Here is a 25,134-nt window from a genome sequence, read left to right as displayed (position 1 = left end):
TTATTATGTGTACGATGCAAGGTGAAGATAACGAACAGTGATCAATCTCATAACTCCTACAAGCAATACAAAATAGATAGTTGGGCAAACATGGACACCTGGACACACCAGAGGTGGGATCAGGTGCATAGGAGGAGTAAGCATCCCCTGTTGACCGGTCACACCCGCCGTGAGCCCCATATCCTGATAAGGTAAACAGAGTTATCCGCAGTCAAAATCAGTGTGCCAAGAACGGCTTAACAATCGGTATGAAACACGTCAGACAGCATTTGACCCAATGCGAGGTTGTATTGACGAACTAGATCGTTATAACGACCATAGAATTTGCGAAATGCTGACTTCAATTGAGACTGTTGAAATCCCTGTACCATCAACTTGTTTGTCAGTAGCTTACCTCGATTTAAAAACTGACTATACCCAGAACAAGCTCTTGCATATCGAATCAGTTGAGATATATAAACACCATATGCAGGTGATAATGGAATATTGCTACATAAATGTGGGAAGTTGACGATGGAGAAGTTGAAATCATCCCGTTTCTCATACAGTTGAGTTGTTAGTTATGTGTACGATCTGTTTATTGTTTTGTGTAACTCTCGAGTACAGGAGATAATAAAGTACTGAGACAAGCATGGCACGGCTTTGACAGAATACATTACATGGTGCTAGAAGTGCGGATATCGTGTGTATCTGTCGCCATCCGCTCACGAGGAAGTGGCGAATAACTTTTGAAACTCTTGGGACATTTTCTATCGAAAGACAAGGACGCCATGTCAACACATTCGCTCAGAACTTTACCTGAATTTAACCCCAGTGACCCAAACACGACAGCTCAGGAATGGGATGCCTACCAACGGTCATTCTTGATTCATCTCGACGCGCTTGGTCTTGATGACAAACCGGGAAAACGCAAGGTAGGAGTATTACTTGCTAACATGGGACGTGAGACTATAAAGATTTATGATTCGTTTACATGGGCACCGGAATTTGAAGTTGATCCAAGAGAAGGCATCGAAGCAGTTCCGGCCGAGGACAGACACGATTTGACAACTGTATTTCGCAAGTTTGATAGACTTTATGATGTGCACAATTAGAGAAACATTAAACTTCAAGAATTCTTGAACAGAAAGCGTGGAAATAAAACCATAATGGACTTCATTTCTGAACTGAAGAAGAAGGCTGAATTCTGTGAGTATGGCGATCAACGAGAAGGCTTTATTTGTGACATGATCATTAATGGGGTTAATGACTGTAAGTGTACAGAAAAACTTATGGAAATTCCTGCTGTTGATTTGACACTAGCCAAGGTCATACAGACATGTAGAAAAGTAGAGCTAACCAAAGCACATCTTGACACTCTTACTGAAAATCCGATAGTGAATTATGCTGGTTCATCCAAGTCCAAGCAGAAACCCGGACCTGGATATCAAGGGAAACACCCGTACTGTAAGAAATGCACTAAGCATCATGCTTTTCGTCAATGCCCAGCCTTCAACAAAACATGCAACGAGTGTGGCATTCAAGGACATTACAAAGCCTCACCACTGTGTAAAGGTCACTCGCAATATTCTCAACAACGCAGAGGACAATCACGTCGTGGACACAGAACTAACAAACATTCAAAGCGCCATGTTCATTATTCAGACTGTCAAGAACAAGGGGAGTATGTATGTGACATTTTTGATCAAAGCATGGTTCAGCAGTGTTACACAGCATTCATGGAGAACTCATATGAAACAGTACATGTTGCCTCGAGTGATGACAGTGAATGGACTGTTACTGTTGATGTACAAGGATTACCGCTGGAGTTAGAAATTGACAGTGGAGCCAGATGCAACATTATTTCCAAATCGATAGCTCAATGACTCACTTCAGTTTTTTTTTCAATTCGTGGGAACAGTACTGTTATCCATGGTGTGTGTGGCAACCCTACAAAAGTGCACGGTGAAATAACATTGCCCTGTAGGTACAAAACTGTTTCGCAACTTAACATTCAAGATTATGGACAGACCCAAACACATCAGTCTACATTGTTTGCATTTTGGTCTCATTACACGAGTGAACATGGTGAACAGTGTTAGTTTGTCTGTCAGCGAACTCCTTCAAGAATTCTCAGACGTAGTGGGAGACGGTGTTGGTTGTTTACCAGGATAATATGATATCAAGGTAGACAACTCTGTGGAACCTGTTGTTCATGCACCAAGATCATTACCAGTTGCAATGCGATACGATGTGAAAAAAGAACTTGACCACTTAGTTAAATATAACATCATTGCAACAGTGACAGAACCAACCAGTTGGGTTGGCAGCATGGTATATGTGCGCAAGAAGAATGGACGCGTAATGATCTGTTTAGACCCTACTGACTAGAACAGAGCTCTGCTGCGTGAGCATTTCCCTATGAACACTATAGACGATATAGTCATTCGAGTTCATGGAAGCCAGATATTTTCAACTTTGGACGCAAACATGGGCTACTTCCAGATTAAGCTATCTTTTCAGACGTTACCGTAATTTGTGCATGCCGATGGGACTGAAATGTGCAGCAGAAGTATTTCAGCGTGAAATGATCAATCACTTTGGAAACATAGATGGTGTTGAAGTTGTTATGGACGATATTCTAGTACATGGTCGTGATGAAGGGGAACACAACAGTCGGTTGCGAACTGTACTTGAACGGGTTAAGGCAATTAACTTGAAACTTAACAAAAGCAAGTGTGTTCTAGCTAAAAGTGAAGTGAACTATGTAGGTCATTTATTGACAGGTGAAGGACTAAAACCTACTCCGGAACGTATTAGAGCAATCACCGAGATGAGAGCGCCAGAAAATCATGCAGAATTGGAAACAGTACTTGGAATGCTAGCGTATGTTGCTAAGTTCATTCCTAATCTGAGTGAGTTGAACGCACCTCTCAGAGTTCTGAAGACCAGTGATGATTGGAATTGGACTTCGGAAGCAGAACAATCATTCGAGAATGTGAAAACAGCACTTACTTCAACTAAAGTTCTTAGATACTTTGACATCAGCCAGCCAGTAACTCTCAGTGTGGATGCATCTATGAAGGGACTAGGTGCCGCTGTTGTTCAGCAGAATGGAGTTGTTGCGTATGCTTCTAGAGCCCTGACCCCTGCAGAGCAGCGTTACGCCCAGATCGAAAAGGAATTACTTGCAGTCGTTTTTGAATGTGAGAAATTCCATAAACTTTTGTACGGCAAAACCAATGTCACAATTGAATCTGATCATAAACCACTAGAAACTATCATACGCAAACCGATGACATCTGCACCAATGCGTATTGAGAAGATGATGTTGAAACTACAACCGTATGAGTTTCGTCTTGTTTATGTCAAAGGAAAAAATCTAGGATGCTCCTCAAAACCAAGGAATAAAGTACTGAGACAAGCATGGCACGGCTTTGACAGAGTACATTACATATACCATAACAAGATGCAATGAATTCATTGGATGTTTTATCTATAGTGGATTGTGTAATGGTCTAAATGAGCCCACCTTTGATATAGCGACTGATGTCTAGGGTTAGTGCGAAGCATAGAGGCTAAGCCCGATTTGGGCCCAAACTCTTGTGATACCATTTATTGTATTCGGGCCCAAAAACGCGCTAAGCCCCTGTGGTGCGAGGTAATGAATCAATAACCGTTGACTTGTGAAGATGACTTCGGTAATATAGTTTGACGTGTTTACAATGCCATACAAGATATCCATGACAGTAGCTCTGAGTCACCTTCATCTTACCAATGTCTAATGTGACACCCTTGAGGAGGTCATTATGTCTGAAACACTGGCAATCGATTCGAACACCTGTAACGGAAAACACATTAGGCATTGTCTCCCCTATTATTGTTAGCCCCTCTCCCCTCACCTTGATTTGGTGTTCAAGTGTGCGTAATGTACTGAGATTTGTAATACATTCCCCTTGTATGATTACTTGTACAACACTTAGACTTCACATGCTTCATATCCGATTCTGAATTCTCATTCCGTAGAACCCTCTAAATACACATTGGCAATGAGATATAAAATAATTCTGCAAAAATCATATTGCAAACATTATCGTACATACATCTTGATCAATCAAATTTGTCACCGAATTTCAGAAACCGGTACCCGTACACTTCACGTGTCACCGGTGGGTCTACAGTGTTGAAGTCGCTGATTCAAACTCGTCTTCTCTGTCATTTCATGTATTTGCCTACTTCATTTGTTTGATAGATAGTACCTATATCCCGATAGCATGCTTTTTGATAAATACATAGCCCTTTATATCACCTTTCACATGTAATTCGTACAAAATTTTATCAATTTCAACACTCTAGACCCACTTGTGAAACTCGAAGGAAGTATGAGACGCAAGCACGGGTTTTCTGAATTTCCCGACGAATTTGATTGATCAATATATATCTAAGACATTCTATGTAATATATTTTTTAAAGCAATATTGTGTATCTTATGAGAAAATCGATTTGATACTGGTCGCAGTAGCTCAGTGGTAGAGTTTTCACTTCGTAACCGGGAAGTCAAGCCCAAGAAGTAAACACAGATGACGCCTGCTCTTTCTCAAAACGTTCTGCATTAAGACGGACCACGGATCTCTCCGACATGACCTTAAAACGGAGGCCCGTGTCACGGCAGGCGTTGCACGTTACACATATAGATTTATATATCCGTACGATAGATTCACTACTCTGGTCTTTAAAGCGCGTAGAATATTTTCTATGAATTCATACATCAAGGCATGTAAAATGTACCAATGTCGTAAATACTGTGTAGCCACAAGATGAGCCAATCAACATGGACACAAGAATGAATATTTCAGACCATACATGTGAATCATTATAGGACTGCAGTGTATTTCGGCACAACATCCCCTCATTTATTCTTCATTACATCACCCAAACTGATAGTCCTTGGTCCAAAAATGGATTATTTCATTACCAAATAAAGACATACAAGGACTCCTTTAAAAGTTATATTTTATAAGTTCAATCCGCCGCCTCGTTCCTGGACGCTTTATAAATATTTTTCGTCGTATCAACTTGTACACCAACGTATATTCTGATAGCTCTTGTTTCAAAGATGTTAAAATTTTGAAAACGAATATTGTATATCACTGCAGATATTGACTCTTTAACATTTTACTACTATAATACGGCACCATGGCGGTGTTTAGTGCTGCCCATAATATTTGGAGACAAGAAAAATGTTCCTGGCGCCTTTTTACAGCTTTGTGCTATTGAGAAGTTTGTGAACAGAAAAATCCTATTTTAACACCGCATCGTCAACGTGTAAGCAACGCAATACAGTGAGACGAAAACCAGTTTTTGTATTTCCATTCTTCTTGAATGCTGATTTACTTGCTTGTTTTTGTATCAATCAAAACCTGGCGATTTAACGTAGGTCGCGGATTTTGACCTTTTTTACTCACTCGAAAACCCCACCTGAAAATTGGACCGATGTAGCTTGACAATGTATATGCATTTCTGTGAAAATTGTTTTTCATTCAACAACGCAGTTATTTTTAGTAATTACGTTTTCAATATACCATTGTTTTAACGGCAGTGACACTGTTTTCCATTGAATTATATAGAACATAACAATTATTGACATTGCATGATTCAACTTTTAAATAGACAGAATTTAGGTATTGTTAATTTTGTTAACATTAGTATCAAAGCGAAACAAAATCGAGTTCGTTTTATAAAGAAAGAGATGCCAAAGTTTGATTTTAAAAAGAGAAGGAATCCATCAAAGCAGAACATTTTAACAAACAACGTTACAATTAAATAATCGCGACATCATTCAACGACGTCATTCATTTAATTTTCATGCATCACTTCAAAAGAACTCAAAACAACGTTATTGATTCTTGGTTTTAAGGGGAAATCAAATTTGTATGAACAAAATAATTAATTATTTACAATTACAAAATACTTATATGAATGTGTACATATTTTGACCTATATATCTTATTCGTTTTGCAAGGCTAATAATTGAAATTCTTTTCTTCTTTTGTCATCGCTTGATCGCAGTAGAAATGAATTAACTAATATTATAGTATAATTTCAATTATGAATCCCATTAAGATTGAATGTTTAGTTTCACATAGTTTAATCAGGTTTTGATATTCTAACCAGAAATGCAACCAAAGTTGTATCTATCTTACACTATATTCATGTTTATTTACCCTCCCTCCCCCTATAAACACATGGAAAGGCTCACTTTCCAAACCAAACAACGGGTACCTGTAAAGTGCGAAACGAAACGAAATCTACCGAAACGAAACGAAATCCACCGAAACGAAACGAAACAGGTTGCATAACCGAGCTCTTTTAATTGTAATAATAAAAAAAATGGTTACAGTCTGGGGAAACACACTAGACAAGGGGTGGGGTCGCCGACATTGGATCCGCATTTTGACATAGATACATTGTTTGAAGAAGCTGGTGTCTGAGAAAATTGGAAGCAGGAAGAGCTCTTAACCTCTTATTTCATTTCTAACTGCTGAGGTGCGAGTACTTACAATAATGGAAAAAAATAAATAGTATAACATATTATATGAATGTAATTCGGTGAGATATACATACATGTATTATTAAAAATTATTATCGGTATGTAAAGAGTCTAAAAATTCTATTCATTTGGGTTGTTGCTAAGACGTGGAATTGAAAACGGACGTAAAACGGAAATTTTGTTATGCAATAATATTAGGAGGTCAGCATTTTGTAAAATCAAAAGGCTTATGAACAAGAGAAGCAGAAATTACAAAGAGAACGGAAGGACATACTAAAAATCCACCGTTTAATATACTACATACAAATACACAATATCCACATATATACATAGATTTGTCTGTAGAGCAAAAAATACTGAAACATGTATGTATGTCCAAAGGCGGATCCAACGCCGGTGACTCCACCCCGCGATAAGTGTGTTTCCCCGGATCTCTGAGATTGTAACGCTCCGTTCTGAAATTTATGGATCTGAAACTAATTGCCCATTTTAATTTAATCAACTTCGGATATGTACTTTGTGCTTACTCCCCCCCCCCCCCTCCTCTCCAGCTTTGAAAACTTTGTAATAGTACTAGTCAAGCCGAAAACCTACATCAAAGGGGTTCATAAGCCTTTTCAGTTTACAAAATGCCGACCTCCTCCTAATATTATTGCATTAAAAAAATTATGTTTTCCGTCCCGTTTTCAATTCCCCGTCTTAGCAACACCCCAAATGTCAATCTCTCACCAGAGGGCGTATTACGCTACGCTATAACGATAACTCTGGGTAGAGATTGCCCAAATGTATGGAGTTTTTCCATTATTGAAAGTACTCGCACCTCAGCAGTTAGAGATAAAATAAGAGGTTAAGAGCTGTTCCTGCTTTTAATTTTCTCAGACACCAGCTTCTTCAAACAATGTATCTATGCCCAAAGGCGGATCCAACGTCGGCGACTCCACCCCTCGTATAGTGTGTTTCCCCAGATCTCTGAGACTCTAACCCTCGGTTCTGAAATTTATGGATCCGAAACTAATTGTACATGTCATTTAATCAACTACGGATATGTACTTTGTGCTTACTCCCCCCTTTCCAACTTTTAAAACTTTGTAACAGTCAAGCCGAAAGCCTACATCAAAGGGGAGGCGAATTTTATTTATATGTTGTAACTTTCACAGGGGCCTAAGATACCATTTTTAATTATTATAATTAAAAGAGTTCGGTTATACAATCTGTTTCGTTTCGTTTTGATAGGTTTCGTTTCGTTTCGGTGGGTTTCGTTTCGTTTCATTTTGTTAGATTTCGTTTCGTTTCGTACTTTACAGGTACCCAATGCTTGTTCATTGAAAACTGTTAGGTCATTATAGTCAAATATAATATACAATGATTTTGACTGTGGATAACTCCGTGTACCTGATCAGGATATAGGGCTCATGACGGGTGTGACCGGTCGACAGGGGATGCTTACTCCTCCTAGGAACATGATCCCACCTCTGGTGTGTCCAGGGGACGTGCTTGCCAATCTATCTATTTTGTATTGCTTGTGGGAGTTATGAGATTGATCACTGTTCGTCATCTTCACCTTTCATACAGTAAATATAATTTATTACCCTTAGTATATATTTTACATATTGTTGATTGTTTTAGAATATCGAATACATAATCTGTATTTTATTTATTTACTGAGACAGACAACTGCCGATTATGTACAAAGACAATCTATTCGCTTCTTTTGACAAACCACCGAATCAACCGAAAATAACAAAAATAGTAGTTTCCTACAGACTTGATGTACAGAAATACATGTAAATGAAATATTGTAAGTGGCGAAACATTGTAAGATATTCATAACCTCATCTTACCTTTAAGGTTATAAATATTGATTCACTATCTTAGGTTTGACGAAGTACTTGAATCAAAATGAGAGCCCATGACCTCTCTTGAGTGAAACCATTCAACTACAGCAACCTGCTCCAACAAGACCAGGGGGTTGACACAGACGATTTTTTGTTAAGTTAAAATACGGTGAGTCATCAAACGAAATCAAATTCTGTAATTGATTTCCAATTAGAATTGCATTTATAAAATTGTCCAACAACTTGTATTTTGGCATATTTTTTCTCATGGAATATCTTAAAACAAATCACAAAAAGCTAGAGTTTATACACTTTCATGATTTTGTAATTGCTGCACACACAACACACACTCCTCTCCTCCATTAATTTAATAAACACGGGTTTTGGAATATCCTCGATAATCCTAATGAGACTTCCAGCACTAGACAACACGTGGATATTGTCACTTACTCTAGCGGCAACAAAGATATTACCAACTGAGTCTACATCAAGTCCACGGGGTTCTATCATTTTGAGATGTTTATACTGCCAGACGGTGTCTCCCTGGTCCGTGATGGCGGTTACTGTATTAAGGAAACAGCTACTGTACACAAGATGTCCATCTTTTGTTGTACTTATGTTAATAGTACGGCCTTCAACTTTATATTCTCTCAGTTTTTTACCGGACATATCAATTTTTATGATTTTATTTCCACATGCTACATAACACGCTCCATTGACTTTTGTTATTCCACGCACTGTTTCGTTGGTATTGATACTTCGCAGTTTATGTAAATCAGACAAAGAAAAAACTTCTATAGACTTCGTTCCATCACACGTCAGCAGTAGTTCTTCTCCAGCTTGTATTGTTTCAAAAGGGTGACTCAGTCCATCAATGACTTCCGTGGATTTCCAGTCTCTGTCATAAATAAAACAACGGCCACTACTTCTGTGGTCTGCAACTACAAAGTTACCATTGGACAGAAAATTCCCAGTGCACACATTCGGACTTCCTCCAGCAATGCTGAATTCCGAAACTAAAGATAACGCAATGTCATGTACATCGTATGTGATGTGACGATCAGAATCAGCATATTCAATATCTCCAAAAGATTTCATATTTCTCACTTCTTGCAGAACTTGTGACTTTCTTTCAGATATCGTTATCTGTTTCTTCGTGAATTTAAACTGTTTCAGCTGTAAGAGCCTCTCTTTCACTCTGTAATACATCGCCACCATTTCAGCGTCATTCTCCGTCTCTTTAGCTCTTTCAATATTCCGGCAGCAGTAATTTGTACACTGTATACCATCAGTAAGTACATTTGTACAATCCCTTAACTTCCTCCTTCCTTTCTTCAGCGCACCTGCTACTTCATCTAAATGTTTGTTCTTCAGTATTTCTAGGTGATCAACAAGTTCCTTGAATTCCCTTTCTGTTTTCTCTATGATTTCGTCCACTGAATTCTCTATTTCTGCTACATTGTTCTCTTGTTCGCTCTTTGCTTCTGTCAGTTTCTTTTCTAGATTCTTCACATCGCCAAAAAGTACATCCAGTTGGCCATTTTCTTTGATATGTTTTGCCGCATCTTCGACAGTATCAATACTTTGGCATTTTCTGTGACTTGTTCCAATACACAACGAGCAGCAGGACTGCTGGTGATCGTTACAGAATAATTTAATAGTTTCTTGTTTATGTTCAGGGCAGCCGTGGGTATTTCCTGATGAAGGAATTACGTTACCGGATTTCATCTCGTTCAATTGACATACGATATGGTCTTTTAAGAGCAATTGTCTTTTGTGATGTTTCGTACATATTTTACAGAGATATTCTGTACATGACAAACATATCCCCGTAGCATTTTCATTTTCGTTATCTCGCAAACAGGGATCACACAGTTTCTCATCAGGCTTATGAACGATTGCCTCTAAAACTTCATTCAACAGAAATAGCCCCGCCCACTCGTCTGACTTATCGAAGGCTCCAGGACAGGGTATGTACTCGCGGCATAATGGACAATTAAATCCCAAACGAGGCTCCGTAGATTTACACACATTAACAATGTAGGAAGATAAACACCCGTGACAGAAGGAATGTGTACACGGTAAAAACCTCGGCGACTTGAACTTTTCGAAACATATAGAACACAATGTAACATCCTCCATCGAAGAACTGTCTTGTGATGTTGCCATCTTTATATTACAAATCAACTTTCGGTTTCATTTCAAATTCGGCGAACCCACTGTAACCTCGGCGTTCTATTTTTTTTTAAACCATGGAATATTACACTGTGGTGTTTGTAGATGAAGTGTCGATTGTCCACGTTGTCATTGCCAACAAGCACATAAAGCATACATTTCACTGTCCTACTTGTAGATCCAGAGTGTAAAATATCCGCAGCCAACATCAGCGTGTAGAAACGGGACAATTTCTAGGGACATGGAAACCTCAGCGGGACATAAATAAGTGTAATTTGATTTTGTTAAGGTTTGAATTATATCAAATATGTAGCATGTAAACATATATATTTTTCAATGTTTATCTATTACTGGAATATAATATTTCTATCTTATAAAGTTTTTTTTTTTTTTAAATTGAGTCCATTTAAGGCCGAGTATAGTTTATCTAAAGGTTTGGATCCTGTTAAATATAAACACTAGAAATAACAATTTTAAAAATAGTGATACTGTCCTCCTTGTAGAATCTTCGCAACATCCAGGGACGGATCCAGGAATTCCGGTTATGAGGGCGCAGCTTTTTTATGAGGCTTGGAGCCGCCATGAGGCCACCAGTGGGTCAAGGACACAGCCCTGATGGAAATCCAGGGGACAAAGTCCGCGTGAGGTCCCGGCTGGATTTTGCAAATTTCATAAGGTTTGAATTTCTGTCATTTTTACATGTAATAAAGTACAGTTAATAAAATGGCGCTAATTTTAAGGGTTTATGGAAAAATAATAATGTCAGTTCTCCCATTAAAAATAATTCAGTAAATCAAAAGATTTTGTCATTTATTCCACCGAGAGTGGAAGAAATTACTGCTTCTTTTATCGTTTACATTTTTCTAAATTCGATTTACCTTAAATTTGAAAATTTTAGGCGTGGGGGGGGGGGGGGGGCGCCCTTAAAGGGACTGGTTCACGATTTTTGAACAAATTATTTTTTTTATTTTTGATGTTTAATATTAAAAGTATAACTCATTTAATGTTGACAACCAAAATCTTAACCTTCTGAATGGAAGAATAAAAGCTATATTTTAGCCTTAAATATGCGTTAAATGTAAATAAAGACTCAAGTCTTTTTATGTATACAAACAAACAAGTGAAATATCAATGTTGTAATATACAGCATCTTATTATTGCATATTTGCACATTTTAACCTTTAAATGAAACATTTTATCCGAAGAATGCTTGAAATATGAAAGTTATAATAAACTTAGATCGATATCTATTTCTTTTGAAAATTTCGTAAACAATAACATACCGCAATCTTTGTTTACAAAACAAATAATGAACTCTCTAAAATGGGCTTCTGTGATAATGTATAACTTTGATTTTTATGTGAAATCTTTTAAACATATTAAGCAGTAGATTTTGATCATTAAAAGTGAAAAATTAAATTTTGGAGAAAATCGTGGATCAGTCCCTTTAAATCCGCCACTGACATCAATGTGCAGAATATAGTCACACTGAAAATGTCTCCAGAAACGGGACAAAACTGTGACGTAGGCAGAGTATTCAGAAGCATGGAAAGCTATGTGGGACATAAATAGACCTAATTCGATTTGGAGGTGAGGTGGTGGTTAAGGTTTAGATTCGATTTATCTATAGACTAATTTAACGCAGTGATACGTGGGTAACAGTTACTGTATTGATATTTCAAGATAAGAAATACTAAATTTGGACACATATACGCAGTTTTCAAAATTTCGGAACTTCCTTTTAAAAATGTATACCTGGGCGGATCCAAGAATTTGCACTTATTGGGGCGCAACTTTATGAAGCAGGAGGTTAAATTGATAAAATGACACAAATAAGAGTTTTGGGAAAAAGGTGTAAGTTCTCCCAATAAAAGTAATTCAATAAGTCAAAAGATTTTTTCATTAATTTCTCACTGCTTCTTTTGTTACTTACATTTTTATTAACAAAAAACCAAAATTGATCTCAAATTTGAAAAAAAAAATAATTAGGGGGCGGGCGGCTGCACCCCCCTTTAATCCACCACTTTATACATACATTTCAAATTTACAAAAAAGATTTAAAGTGGCTCATTAACTAATATTTCATCTTAAATGCTTCGTATAGGCACCAAATAAAGCATGCTTTCTCCATTGGAAAAGTAAAACAAGTTCTTTATTATATTACAGGAATGGGGGAAAATAAAAACGGAGCAGACAGGGATTCGAACCCGGGTCCTCTGAATTCTCTCTATGACACCAGCCAATGATCTTTTTCCCCTGGCAGACATTTTCACCTGTCAGTTCCAGGGCTGATCTACGGCACCATGTAACGGAATAGGAAAATATGCAACGGACCACACCGAAATTCGAACCTGAACCCCTGAATCTCTAATCAGGTGTTCTAACAACTAAAGTATCTGACCATCGGTGTTCGAACTCGGCTGACCGCTACATTCCTCCCTCCCTAAATTGCCTTCATCCTCAGAGACACGCAACCCAGATTAGTTTCGCTCCTGTCAGGACAGCATGCTTTGCAGGGGTGGTCACGGCACCACCTGTAGTATATAGGGGAGAGAACATTTGTGGCTGGGCCGTTATAGTAGCATAGACTCCTCCTCCCCCCGGAAAAACGGTCTCGGGATAGATCTTCCCCATAGGGGGAAAAAGCGCCCCAGCATATAATTCCCCCTATGTACAAAGTCAGTATATAATTCCCCCCTTGGCGGAAAAACCGTCCTGGTATAGAATTTCCCTCTCTTGTTTCCGGATTCCATATACTGGAATATTTTTCTTCTCATGTAGAAGTTTTTGAATCAATATAGAATGAAGCACACCCATGTAACTGAAGATAACAATCAATGACATTTATTATTATTGCTATAAAGAGGTACATGTTATCAAAAAAAGTTACAAAAAAGAAACAAATATGTGCTTTTAAATTGTTATAGTTTAATGAAATAGATATGCGCTCATTAATTTTACGATATTCATAAAATAAAGGATTTTTTTTGAGTTGTTGAAGTTGGGTTTACACGCTGAAAACTTTGAATTGCGTATAGTAAATACAACATGCTTCCCAAAAGACTTGAACGGTGATTAAAATCATTAGTGGTTTTCGTAAAACGTCGACTAAAAGATATACATGTACAATTAAAATATCTAAAAAGTAAATTAAATGCACTGTATAAATAAAACTAGCAGTTTATTCAAAATCGAAATTTTGAATTAAAAAGACATTAACTTCTTCCTTTAAATTTAAAAAAAAAATAATTCCTGGGTCCAGATAAGCAAGAAAATTTTAGTAATAGAACTGGAAATGGACACATAGCTAAAATGTAAGAAGGGGGAAAACCCGTACTGCCATTTAGACGGAAATTCTATACTGGGGTGGTTTTTCCTAGGGGGGGGGGGGGTAATTCTTCCTAGAGTGAATTTCTATGCCAGACTCATCTTTCCAGGGGGAATGTCTATCCCGGGTCCTTTTTTCCGGGGGAAAAGTCTATGCGGGAGAAATTCTATACTACAACACCGGGAATCAAACCCGGGGGCCCTGCATTACTAGTCAGGTGCTCTAACCATTAAGTTATATAGGCTATATATGCATATACAAGACCATCATGAAAATTAATCATCTTGCATCACTATTTCCCCTTTCCAATGCCTCATGTGAAAAGGGGTTTTCTACAATGAAGAGAATAAAAAGTGGTTGGCGTTGTAGTCTAAATAATGAAACCATGAACATTTTAATGCGCATAGACACGTGTGGTAAGAAACTGGAAGACTTCGAGCCCAGACCTGTTGTCAACAGGTGGTGGATTAGTGGAATGAGGGTCAAGAGACCCAACATCGCACCCTATGGCCCACATCAGTGACTGACTTGTCTAAACACAAGACTAAGTAATCATGGGAAAATCACTTATTAAAATAAAGCACAAAAAAGCATTGTTTGATATATTTTTCAAATTTTTGCCTGTAGGTTTTCATTTTAGCCTGTGGATTTTATATCCACAGGCTAAAATTAGCCTGGGGTAAAAATGTTAATTTCGACCCCTGAGAGGGCGATATCCATGGTCCGTATAGTCCTAATTACTACATCCCCCTCCTTTAATTTGTCAAGTTGTAAAAAAAGATATATCGGACAAATACATATCAAAAGAAATTGAAATGAAATGACCAAAGTTAAGAAATATTGTTATTTTGTTTTTAGATTTCAGTCAAACTAGATAAAAGAAAGGGCTTATGGGCCACATCCCTCGCACGAAACAAATTGCCTATATTTAAAGATCCCCCTATGTATTTGTAGATAAAACTTAAATCATATCACCTATTGTGATCCCACTTAACCTCCGGTGCCATGATTGCAACAAACTTGAATTTACACTATATCGGAGATTGATTGATTGAATCTTGCTTAACATCTAGCTGGAGATTTTTTCACTCATATGGAGACGTCACCAAGACCGGTGAGGGACTTCAAATTTAGGCCAATGCTCGGCGCTTAAATTATTGCCATTGAGCAGTGAGGGTTCTTTAGCGTGCCACACCTCCTGTGAGACGGGACATCCGTTTTAAAGGTCATATCCGAGGACCCGTGACATTCACACCTGATGCCGAGCGTTTGGCGATGGAATTATTTTAACGACTTAGGTCTGTCGCGCCCGGGATTCGAACCCCGGACTACCGCTTGCGGGGCGAACGCTCTAACCTCTTGACCACCGCGGCGATCTATGTGAGAGAGCTTTCATGTTCTGGCCCAGTGGTTCTAGAGAAGACTTATAAAATAGTTTACCTACATATCAGGATGTAAAAAATTGATCCCCTATTAGGGCCTTACTCTAAGCCCGGGGGTTATGGTTTTAACACACTCAAATATGCACTATGTCAGGAATCCGTTATGTAAATTTGAACTTGCATGAACCAATGGCTCGTGAGAAAACTTTTAAATGACTACATCCAATGTTTTGTGATTATCTCCCCTTTGAAAGGGACAGTGGTGCCTTGTACCAAGTTTGATTGAAATTGGCTCACTGGAGAACATTAAAATTTGAAAGTGCATCTTCATTATCATATCTCCTTGGAAAAGAGTATTTTTCCTCATTTCAACCAACTGGAATCCCCTTCACCCAAGGGTGTTTTGTATGAAATTTAGTTGAAATTGGCCTGGCGGTTTGGAAAAAGATGAAAATGTGAAAAGTTTACAACAGCAGACAATGAAAAGTTTTGATCACAAAAAATCACATATCCCTTTGCCTCAGATGAGCTAAAATACCAATTCCGATCAAAATTGGTAGAATATACTAAATCAAATTGTTGTTAATGTTATGCCCTTTTCATGAAGATATTTTGATAAATTCATTTCAATTGTCAGTCATTTTATATCAAGGGCATGTAGTTTTCTGATTACCATATTCTTTATGACAACTTTTAAAATAATTCCTATGGGGATTGGTTTAATTTTGAAAATCGGAATATTTCTGAATTTTGGCTATTTCAAATAAATAATTGACGATGCAACTTGACACAAACATTAACCTTGGCCACAACTTCTTACCAAATCAAAGTAAGTCCATTATATCGATTTTGTATCCATTTGATTTTTCAGTGGTTCGGAAAATGTGTAACCTTGTCTGCGTCCCTCCTAATCAGGGGTGGATCCTGGAATTCTGGTTAGGGGGCGTGGAATTTGTTTCCAGAGGCAGGGGGTCGAGGGCCGCCCTAAAGGCCCTAGTTGGTCCAGGGCAAAGCTCTGGTGGGGCCCTGGGATCGAAGCCCTCGGGAGCTTCTGAATGTTAGTGATTTTAAGAGTAAAATTCAACCATGTAATTAGCCTTCACAGGTAAAGTTACACCCCTCTTACAAACACACCTTTATCACTACTCAAATGAGGCAAAATTCATCATCCGTTGATTTCTTTCTAATCAAACTTATTTGCTCGACATTGAGCTGTGATTTTAGTACATCTGTTTGTATTTCTTGGAATTGAATCCCCCTTACTCATACCTAATAGGCGGATCCAGGAATTTGTGAAGGTGGGGGTGGGGGGGGGGGTCTAGCACTTGATCGATCCTTTAGCTATTTTTCACAATCTCCAACCCCACTCATTTACACCTTTTTTGCTTGTGTACATAACATTTTAGGGAGATCTTCGGACAGTTTATACATGTATTTGCTTTCGTTTTACTATTTGTTTCTCGCGTTCTAGTCATTTTTATCCATATATTCAGATCTTATCTAAAATCTAAAAAAAGCTGAATCAAAGGTTACTCCCATTAGGCTCTGCGGTAAATGGTGTAAAATCCTGCATTCTGAGCATTACCTGGACTTCTTTTTCACTTTTCAATTTTCTGCTTCTTAAGGAGGTTCTCTGCATCGTCATAATGGCTGACTTGCTTTTAAAACATGGATAAAAATATAAATATCAGCAATTCGCACGTCGACTGTTGAACGGTAGATTGCGTGTTCGAGTCCAACAGGGTTTTAAATTTTTCTCAGAGTACTTTCAACTAAAATTGTATTTTTTGACTAAATAAAGTAATTTTGAAAGTTTTCAATTTCAAAATATTGTTGTACATATCCAACACTTTTATCTATATCAAATTTCTCTGGTGAAGTATACCTCTTTGAAGAAAACTTTTATGTTCCATATACTGTTTAAGAATTTTATGTGATAGATGTACTTGTATCTGGCGAAAATATCATAAAAGTAAAACTTATACGGTACCAATTTTGATGCACCAGATGAGCATTTCGACAAATAATGTATCTTCAGTAATGCTCAACCGAAATGTCTGAAATCCGAAATAACAATGAAGTTTTAGAGTTATTTTAGGGAAAAACAGTGTGCCAAAAAAGTGGAGTCAAATTCGTGTAAGGATAAGAGCTATGCGTGAGGGAGATAATCCTTAATTTTGAAATGAATTTCTAAATTTTGTAAAAGTAATTAAATATACATCCGTATTTTCAAGCTAGTAACGAAGTACTTAGCTAATGGGCTGTACAGATCCTCGGGGACTAACAGTCCACCAGCAGAGGCCTCGACCCAGGGGTCACAATGTAAAACTTATGCGGTACCAATTTTTATGCAACAGATGCGCATTCGACAAATAATGTCTCGTCAGTGATGCTCAACCGAAATGGTTGAAATCCGAAATAAGAATGAACTTTTAGAGCTACTTTAGGGGGGAAATATAAATCTAAATATATAGGAGTGTTTCGTCTTATTCATCGGGGAATTAAATGATATACTAGTGGTGATAAATTTGAAAGATGCTATTACATGCACGTATCCACCTTCCATATCATTTTGACGCGAAGTCTCCTTAAAATTGAATAACTTTACTTTTCTTTCACAAAGGGGGGTGGGGACCCCATCGACTGGATCCACTCTTACATCTTTTCATAACATGTTATGCCTCTTGCCTCAAAATATGTTTCTCGTTTTTTAAATAAAAACAAGATTTGGAAAAAAAATTATAATACCCAATAAAAAAATAATAAATGATTTCGGGGACTGCAAAAAATTAAACCAAGGGATGTATAAACAATTCTCAAGAAACACATACTAGTATTTCTATTGAAAAAAATATAATCATCTCGGAATCTTTATACAGTTATTCATTTATGTGTGTGCATTTCTCCTAGTTATGTAAAATATGGAGTTATAGACTTTGTGTAGTTTGACATTCACCTTTTAGAATCAATTATTATAGATATGAGTTGATTTTACTTCTTTTCATAGTATGCATTGATTTATAACATACATGTACTTTGAACATTGTAGGGGAGGGGGCGTTAATAAATCCGCCAGTGCCAATCAGTCCTAGCCTCGTGGCAACCTGTGTAACTTTACTTGTGCCCCTTCTGGCTTGCCTTAGTCTTGCAGCAACCTTTTTTTGGCTTTTGACGACTTGTCAAACATACAAGTCAACCTTCGTAAATGTGAATGCCTTAATAGGTCCAGGCAAATTTGTCTAGACAAATAAATCTTCTAATCTATTACCGAGAAACAGATCACAAACTAGTCCCAATGAAAAAAATCCCCCTCAAACTGATGCATGGAAAGGTGAAGATAACAATCTGTTATAAATCTCATAACTCTTATAAGCTATACAAGATAAAGAGTTGGACAGGCTGGATAAACCAGAGTTGGGATCAGGTACCTAGGAGGAATAAGCATCCACTGTCGACCGGTCACACCCCATGTGGACCCTTTGTCTTAATCACGCAAACGGGTCTTTTTATTACAATTATTTTTAGAGCAATCAAAACTTACATTGTAAGTCATTATTATTATTTATTATTATCTTATTTGTCAGTATCCAAACAAATGAAAACAGCATCACCTGTGTTGACATAGATACACTAAAATAACCAATAAGATCCAGCATCACACACGTGTTAATATAGCTACACTAAAATAACCAATAAGATCTAGCATCACATGTGTTGATATAGATACACTAAAATAACCAATAAGATCCAGCATCACACGTATTGATATAGATAAACTAAAATAACCAATAAGATCCAGCATCACATGTGTTGACATAGATACACTAAAATAACCAATAAGATCCAACACCACATGTATTGATATAGATACACTAAAATAACCAATAAGTTCCAGCATCACACGTGTTAATATATATATACACTAAAATAGTCATTAAGACAACATATTTATTTTTTAAGACTTAGAATCGACCGGTAATGTTTGCATTTATAATAAATTGATATATTCGCTCTTTCGCATCTATTCACTTCCGTTCCATGTTAATTGTAATTGTAATGAAACGATTTATATAGCGCCCTATCAACATTAGTTCTCTATAGCGCTTTACAAATGTGAAAGAAAAGATAATATAAAATCGATGTACACATACATGTGAATAAAATATTAAAAGTGTCAGAATTAAAATGCATAATTATTATATTAATATATAGCGCCTAATGTAATGGTATGATTACCCTAATAACAAATAAAACAATTCAAAACAACCCATATAATAATTAAATACATAGAACGAAAATAGGTGTAATAACAAATGACAAGGGTTTTTTGTATGTAAGGACACTAAGTATATAAAAATAGTTACAAATTAAAAGCTAATCTAAAAGATGCGTTTTGAGGTCCACTTTAAAACTAGATAGTGAAGGAATTGTCTGAGTTTAAAAAGGAGTGAGTTCCAGAGACTCGATGCAGTCTTGCCTAAACGTCAATTCCCAGATGTTTTCGTACGTGTCTGAGGTACCTGGAGAAGATGCGGAGATTCAGATCTTAGTGATTTTGTGGGATTGTAAACTGTAAGGATATCCTTTATGTAAACTGGAGATAGGCTGTTGAGAGATTTGAAAGTATGAAGAAGTATCTTATATTGAATTTTGTATTCAACTGGGAGCCACTGAAGATCTATTAGGACAGGAGTAATATGGTCGAATTATTTTGATCGTGTTACTAATATTGCAGCTGTGTTCTGTGCCCTCTGAAGTTTGCTGGTGTGTTGAGAATGAACATCATAAATCAATGCATTTCCGTAATCTATTATGGATGTAACTAGCGAGTTTACTAGAGTTTTAAATGCTTTATCACTGATACATGAACGCTATTTAAATGAACGAATAATCAACCAGTAATTTTTACATTTATAATCAATTGGTATATTTGCTCTTTCGTATTTATTCACTTCCGTTCCATGTTAATATCCCTACGTAGCTTCACACATCAAAAACAGCACTACATCAACAATACGCAATACAAATAAAGAATATATGTGTGAAATATCACTGACGACTTCTTCGTTTCATGCCTATCAGACAGTTTGTATATGAATTTAATGTTTTATCCCGTCTGGGACTACGAGGCAGTACCATGACATTATCTCTTTAGTTTTCACACTTTGTACATATAACTGTCAATAGTATACATACAAACATTGACATGATGTATGTCACGTTAAAATTTATTTGTATGTTCATTTTTAGTTCAGTTTTGTTTTGTCAAACCAAACGTAGCTTTATCCTGCTTGGGGCCTCTTTTAAATTGTAAATACCCCTTTATTAAACCCCAATCTATTGGATCATTTAACCGCCAGTCCGTGCTCTCAGTAGGAACCGAACTGTCATGCAAGATTGATGCATTCATCTGAGCACATTTTCACCAGAATGTTATGACAGCAATTACAAAATAACTATTGCAGACACTTTGACTTTGTTGTAAATGTTGCCCGTTTTCAGCTTGTTCAGAGGTGACTTTTATGTAATGATCTTTATATAGTATTTTCTTTGTTAAAAAGGTCCTAAAGCTTCCAAATATCTTTATTTAGTTATGTGTTTTGTGGTTGTTTCAATACCGGTTTTCTTTTTCATAAACTTGTTTGCTGCATAATCCTGTTTGTAAAGTTACGCGTGTTGTGCTGGCCATAATTGTTTCGCTGTAAGAAACGTATGGTGTAACTCATATGCATAGAATTGCTAGAGTTTTGTGTATCTTGTTATAATATGAAGTAACTGATATGTATAGCGGTGTATGATGGGATTTATCCATGGATAATGTAAAGTAAGGTTTCAACCTGAATACCTGTGTGTATGTGTACGTTTATAAGACTTTATTGTCGTACGTGCTACCTTGTAGTGTGTACCAAGTACACGTGTATCAAGTACAACAGTATGGAAACCAAACAATGGGGAGCATCGATATGTGTGCTGTGTCTACGTATGACAGCAGTCATAAGCATAGTGGATCTGAGTTTAAGCCAGACGCCTTTGAGGAAGTTTAGGCTCAACGCCAGAAAACGGGATCAGAAACTTAAATTTTAGTTGTATGCCAAATAAATATGTAATTTGTTTCTGTGATTTTATCATTTATCCCATTCTAGTTATCCGTGAAAACGTAATACATGCAACATTAAATTATTCCTAGGACATTAAAACAGAAAGAATGACAAATTGTATTGATTTAGAGTATTATGTAGAATGAAAATGTCAACAGGTTCTGTCCCACATGAAGAAATATTCAAATTATCATCACACATCAGTCCATTCCGTTCAGTATGTTGTCCACGATTAAATACTTACATTTATCAGATGTTTACTCCTGTATCTAATGGATATGCCACTACATAGACTATTATTTCCTACACCGTTTGTGACGTCACAAATAAACGTCAATTTTACATGTCCAGAAGTAAAATTATCAACACTACAGTAACGTAAATAAATAGCCTTAGGGGTTAACATGTGATAAAAAAAAAACAACTTATGATTTGTGTCTCAGGGATAGAAAACACACAACTCGTTGAATATAAATCGTATCAAATCACGAATCATGTGAGATCCCATATATCTTGCATTGTATCCATAGTTTAAAGCATTGACACAGGAGCAAATGTTCACATTAACTTCAATAACAGAACTAATTGGACAATTAGATAGACCAGACCAAAAATTGTTTATGCTAAAAAAAAAATCCAAAATCCGTGATCCCCTACATATGAAAATAAAGATGGATTATAATTGGGTGCCTACTGTCGTCTCTACCATTATTTTGGATAGCAGTAGTGAAAGAGAAAAATAAAAGTGTAAAAGTTATGAATTAAACCGATGAGTTCCACCCCTTTAAGAAATCGGAGTTTAGGCAAATTTATTTAGACAATTTTTAGTTTATGAATTTTAAGTCTCACAATTCCACCTTCACTTCTCCGTACCACTCACGGTATTTATTATGTTGAAAGTTAAGAAGGAATTTTCCATTCCTCATCAAGAATTTTAGGCTAACCTTTGCTTTTATCTGAAAAACGGTGTAATGTGCCTGTTATTTAAGGCAGAAAAAATTACAGCTTATACTCATTAGTATTTTGTGAGATAACAAAGTTTACTAGAATGAAGGTAATACTAGCAATGTATATGGATAAGACAATTTTCATACAAACATTAATGTTGATTTTTTTCTGAATATTTTATTACGACAAAATTAACAAATTCTACAATTTATACACTTTCATGATTCTACGATTGCTACACACACAACATATACTCCTCTCTTCCATTAGTTTAATAAACATTGGCTGTGGAATATCCTCGATAATCCTAACGAGACAGCCAGCGCCAGACAACACGTGGATATTGTCACTTCCTCTAGCGGCAACAAAGATATTACCGACAGAGTCTACATCAAGTCCACGGGGTACTCTCATTTTGATATGTTTATACTGCCACACGGTGTCTCCCTGGTCCGTGATGGCGGTTACTGTATTCAGGGAACAGTTACTGTACACAATATGTCCATCTTTTGTTGTACTTATGTGAATATTGTAATTGCCTTCGACTTTATATTCTCTAAGTTTTTTACCAGACAGATTCAATTTTATAATCTTATTTCCACATGCTACATAACAAATTCCATTGTGTTGTGTTATTCCATACATTGTTTCGTTGATTTTGATACTTCGCAGTTTATGTAAATCAGACAAAGAAAAAACTTCTATAGACTTCGTTCCATCACACGTCACCAGTAATTCTTCTCTAGCTTGTATTGCTTCAAAAGGGTAACTCAGTCCATCAATGACTTCCTTGGATTTCCAGTCTTTGTTATAAATAAAACAACGTCCATCAGGTATGTAGTCTGCAAATACAAAGTTACCATTGGACAGAAAATTCCCAGTCCACACAATCGGATTTTCTCCATCAATGCTGAATTCATTAACTAAAGATAACACAATGTCATTTACATCGTACGTGATGCGAAAATCAGACTCAGCATATTCAATATCTCCAAAAGATTCCATATTTCTCACTTCTTTCAAAACTTGTGACTTTTTTTCAGATATCGTTATCTGTTTCTTCGTGCATTTAAACCGTTTCAGCTGTAAGAGCCTCTCTTTCACTCTGTAATACGTCATCACCATTTCAGCGTCATTCTCCGTCTCTTTAACTCTTTTAATATTCCGGCAGCAGTAATTTGTACACTGTATACCATCAGTAAGTACATTTGTACATTCACTTAACTTCCCCCTTCCTTTCTTCAGCGCACCTGCTACCTCATCCAAATGTTTGTTCTTCAGTATGTCTAGGTGATCAACAAGTTCCTTGAATTCCCTTTCTGTTTTCTCTATGATTTCTTCCACTGAATTCTCTATTTCTGCTACATTTATCTCTTGTTCGCTCTTTGCTTTTGTCAGTTTCTTTTCCACGTTCTTCATATCACCTAAAAGAACATCCAGTTGGCGATTTTGTTTTATATTTTTTGCTGCATCTTCAACAGTATCAATACTTTCGCATTTTCTGTGACTTGTTCCTATACACACTGAACAACAGGACTGCTGGTGATCATTACAGAAGAATTTGACAGTTTCCCTTTTATGTTTTGGGCAGCTATGGATATTTCCTGATTCGGGAAATATGTTGCCAGATTTCATCTCGTTCAGTTGACATATGGTATGATCTCTTGAGAGCAATTGCCTTTTGTGATATTTGGTACACATCTTGCATAAATATTCAGTACAAGACAAGCAAAACCCGATAGCATTTTCACTTTCGTTTTCTCGTAAAGAGGCATCACATACTTTCCCATCAGGTTTCTTAACGATTGTCTCTAAAACTTCATTCAACGGAAATAGCCCCGCCCACGCATCTGGCTTATCGAATGCACCAGGACAGGGTATGTATTCGCGGCATAATGGACAATTAAATCCCAAACGAAACTCTGTAGATTTACACACATTAACAATGTAGGAAGATAAACAACCGTGACAGAAGGAATGTGTACACGGTAAAAACCTCGGCGACTTGAACTTTTCGAAACATATAGAACACAATGTAACATCCTCCATCGAAGAACTGTCTAGGGATGTTGCCATCTTTATAAATGACAAATCAACTTTCGTTTTCATTTCAAATCCGGCGAATCGGCGTCTAAATTTTCGAAAACAAATGGAACACACCGTAATGTCTATAAATGAACTATTGTCAAGCACATACGAAACTAATAATTTCACTGTCCTTCCTGTGGAAAGAGATTATGGGAGAAAACTTTCATTCACACTGTACCACGGGTCACGGGACAAGACTGTGGCGTAGACCCTTAATAGAAAGTATAGTGTCATGAACATGGAAGCCTATGTGAGGCAAGAGTAAATGAAATAAAAACAGTCTCTGATTCAATCTATCGATACGTGAGTGACAGTTAAGGTGTTCTTCTTCTGAGATTAGAAATATTAACGTTTGATCTACATGCAGGTTTCGAAATATCGGCGCTTTTTAATAGTAAACAGTGGCGAATGTAGATATAATTTAAATATCCAGGCCTCAACAGTAATTATTGAAGTTTTGCGAGGAGGACTGACTCGTACATTCAACGGCTGACTTGGACATTTAAATCTGCGTATTGTATTGAAGCAGGAAATCGTTAAACATATTCAATGTCGAATGGTTGGTATAGTATTGTGGTAGGCCCGTTACGTTTTAAACCATTTGAAACTATTTGATTTGCCTGAGTTAAAATAAACCCACAAGGCCATTAATTCAGTTGTTTGTTGTTGTTTTTTTGCATGCATACATATATGGAAAATATATCACGATTAATGTTTTAGTTTTCCAACGTCAATGCATTATTATGAATCG

At 36.8% G+C, this 25,134-nt stretch overlaps 2 protein-coding genes and 1 long non-coding RNA gene across 3 annotated transcripts; 1 reads left to right on the top strand and 2 right to left on the bottom strand.

The window, feature by feature from the left end:
* Positions 1-8,164: 8,164 nt before the first annotated feature.
* On the bottom strand, positions 8,165-10,533 carry LOC130049892 (tripartite motif-containing protein 45-like). Its single transcript, XM_056148111.1, has 2 exons — positions 8,641-10,533; positions 8,165-8,608 (listed from the first exon to the last, which is right to left on the bottom strand). Exon 1 carries the CDS (start codon positions 10,531-10,533, stop codon positions 8,662-8,664), a length of 1,872 nt encoding a protein of 623 aa, XP_056004086.1. The 3' UTR covers positions 8,165-8,608; positions 8,641-8,661.
* A 147-nt stretch (positions 10,534-10,680) lies between these two features.
* On the top strand, positions 10,681-14,457 carry LOC130049893 (uncharacterized). Its single transcript, XR_008798246.1, has 3 exons — positions 10,681-10,809; positions 11,043-11,215; positions 12,706-14,457. It is a non-coding gene; the product is annotated as an uncharacterized LOC130049893 (long non-coding RNA).
* Positions 14,458-22,496: 8,039 nt separating this feature from the next.
* On the bottom strand, positions 22,497-23,930 carry LOC130049586 (uncharacterized). Its single transcript, XM_056147419.1, has one exon. The coding sequence runs from the start codon at positions 23,928-23,930 to the stop codon at positions 22,497-22,499; it is 1,434 nt and encodes a 477-aa protein (XP_056003394.1).
* Between the last annotated feature and the right edge of the window lie 1,204 nt (positions 23,931-25,134).

Source organism: Ostrea edulis, chromosome 8, assembly GCF_947568905.1.
Source record: "Ostrea edulis chromosome 8, xbOstEdul1.1, whole genome shotgun sequence".
In the NCBI taxonomy this organism is placed as follows: Eukaryota; Metazoa; Mollusca; class Bivalvia; order Ostreida; family Ostreidae; genus Ostrea; species Ostrea edulis.
This window is presented reverse-complemented; position numbering and strand designations above follow the sequence as displayed.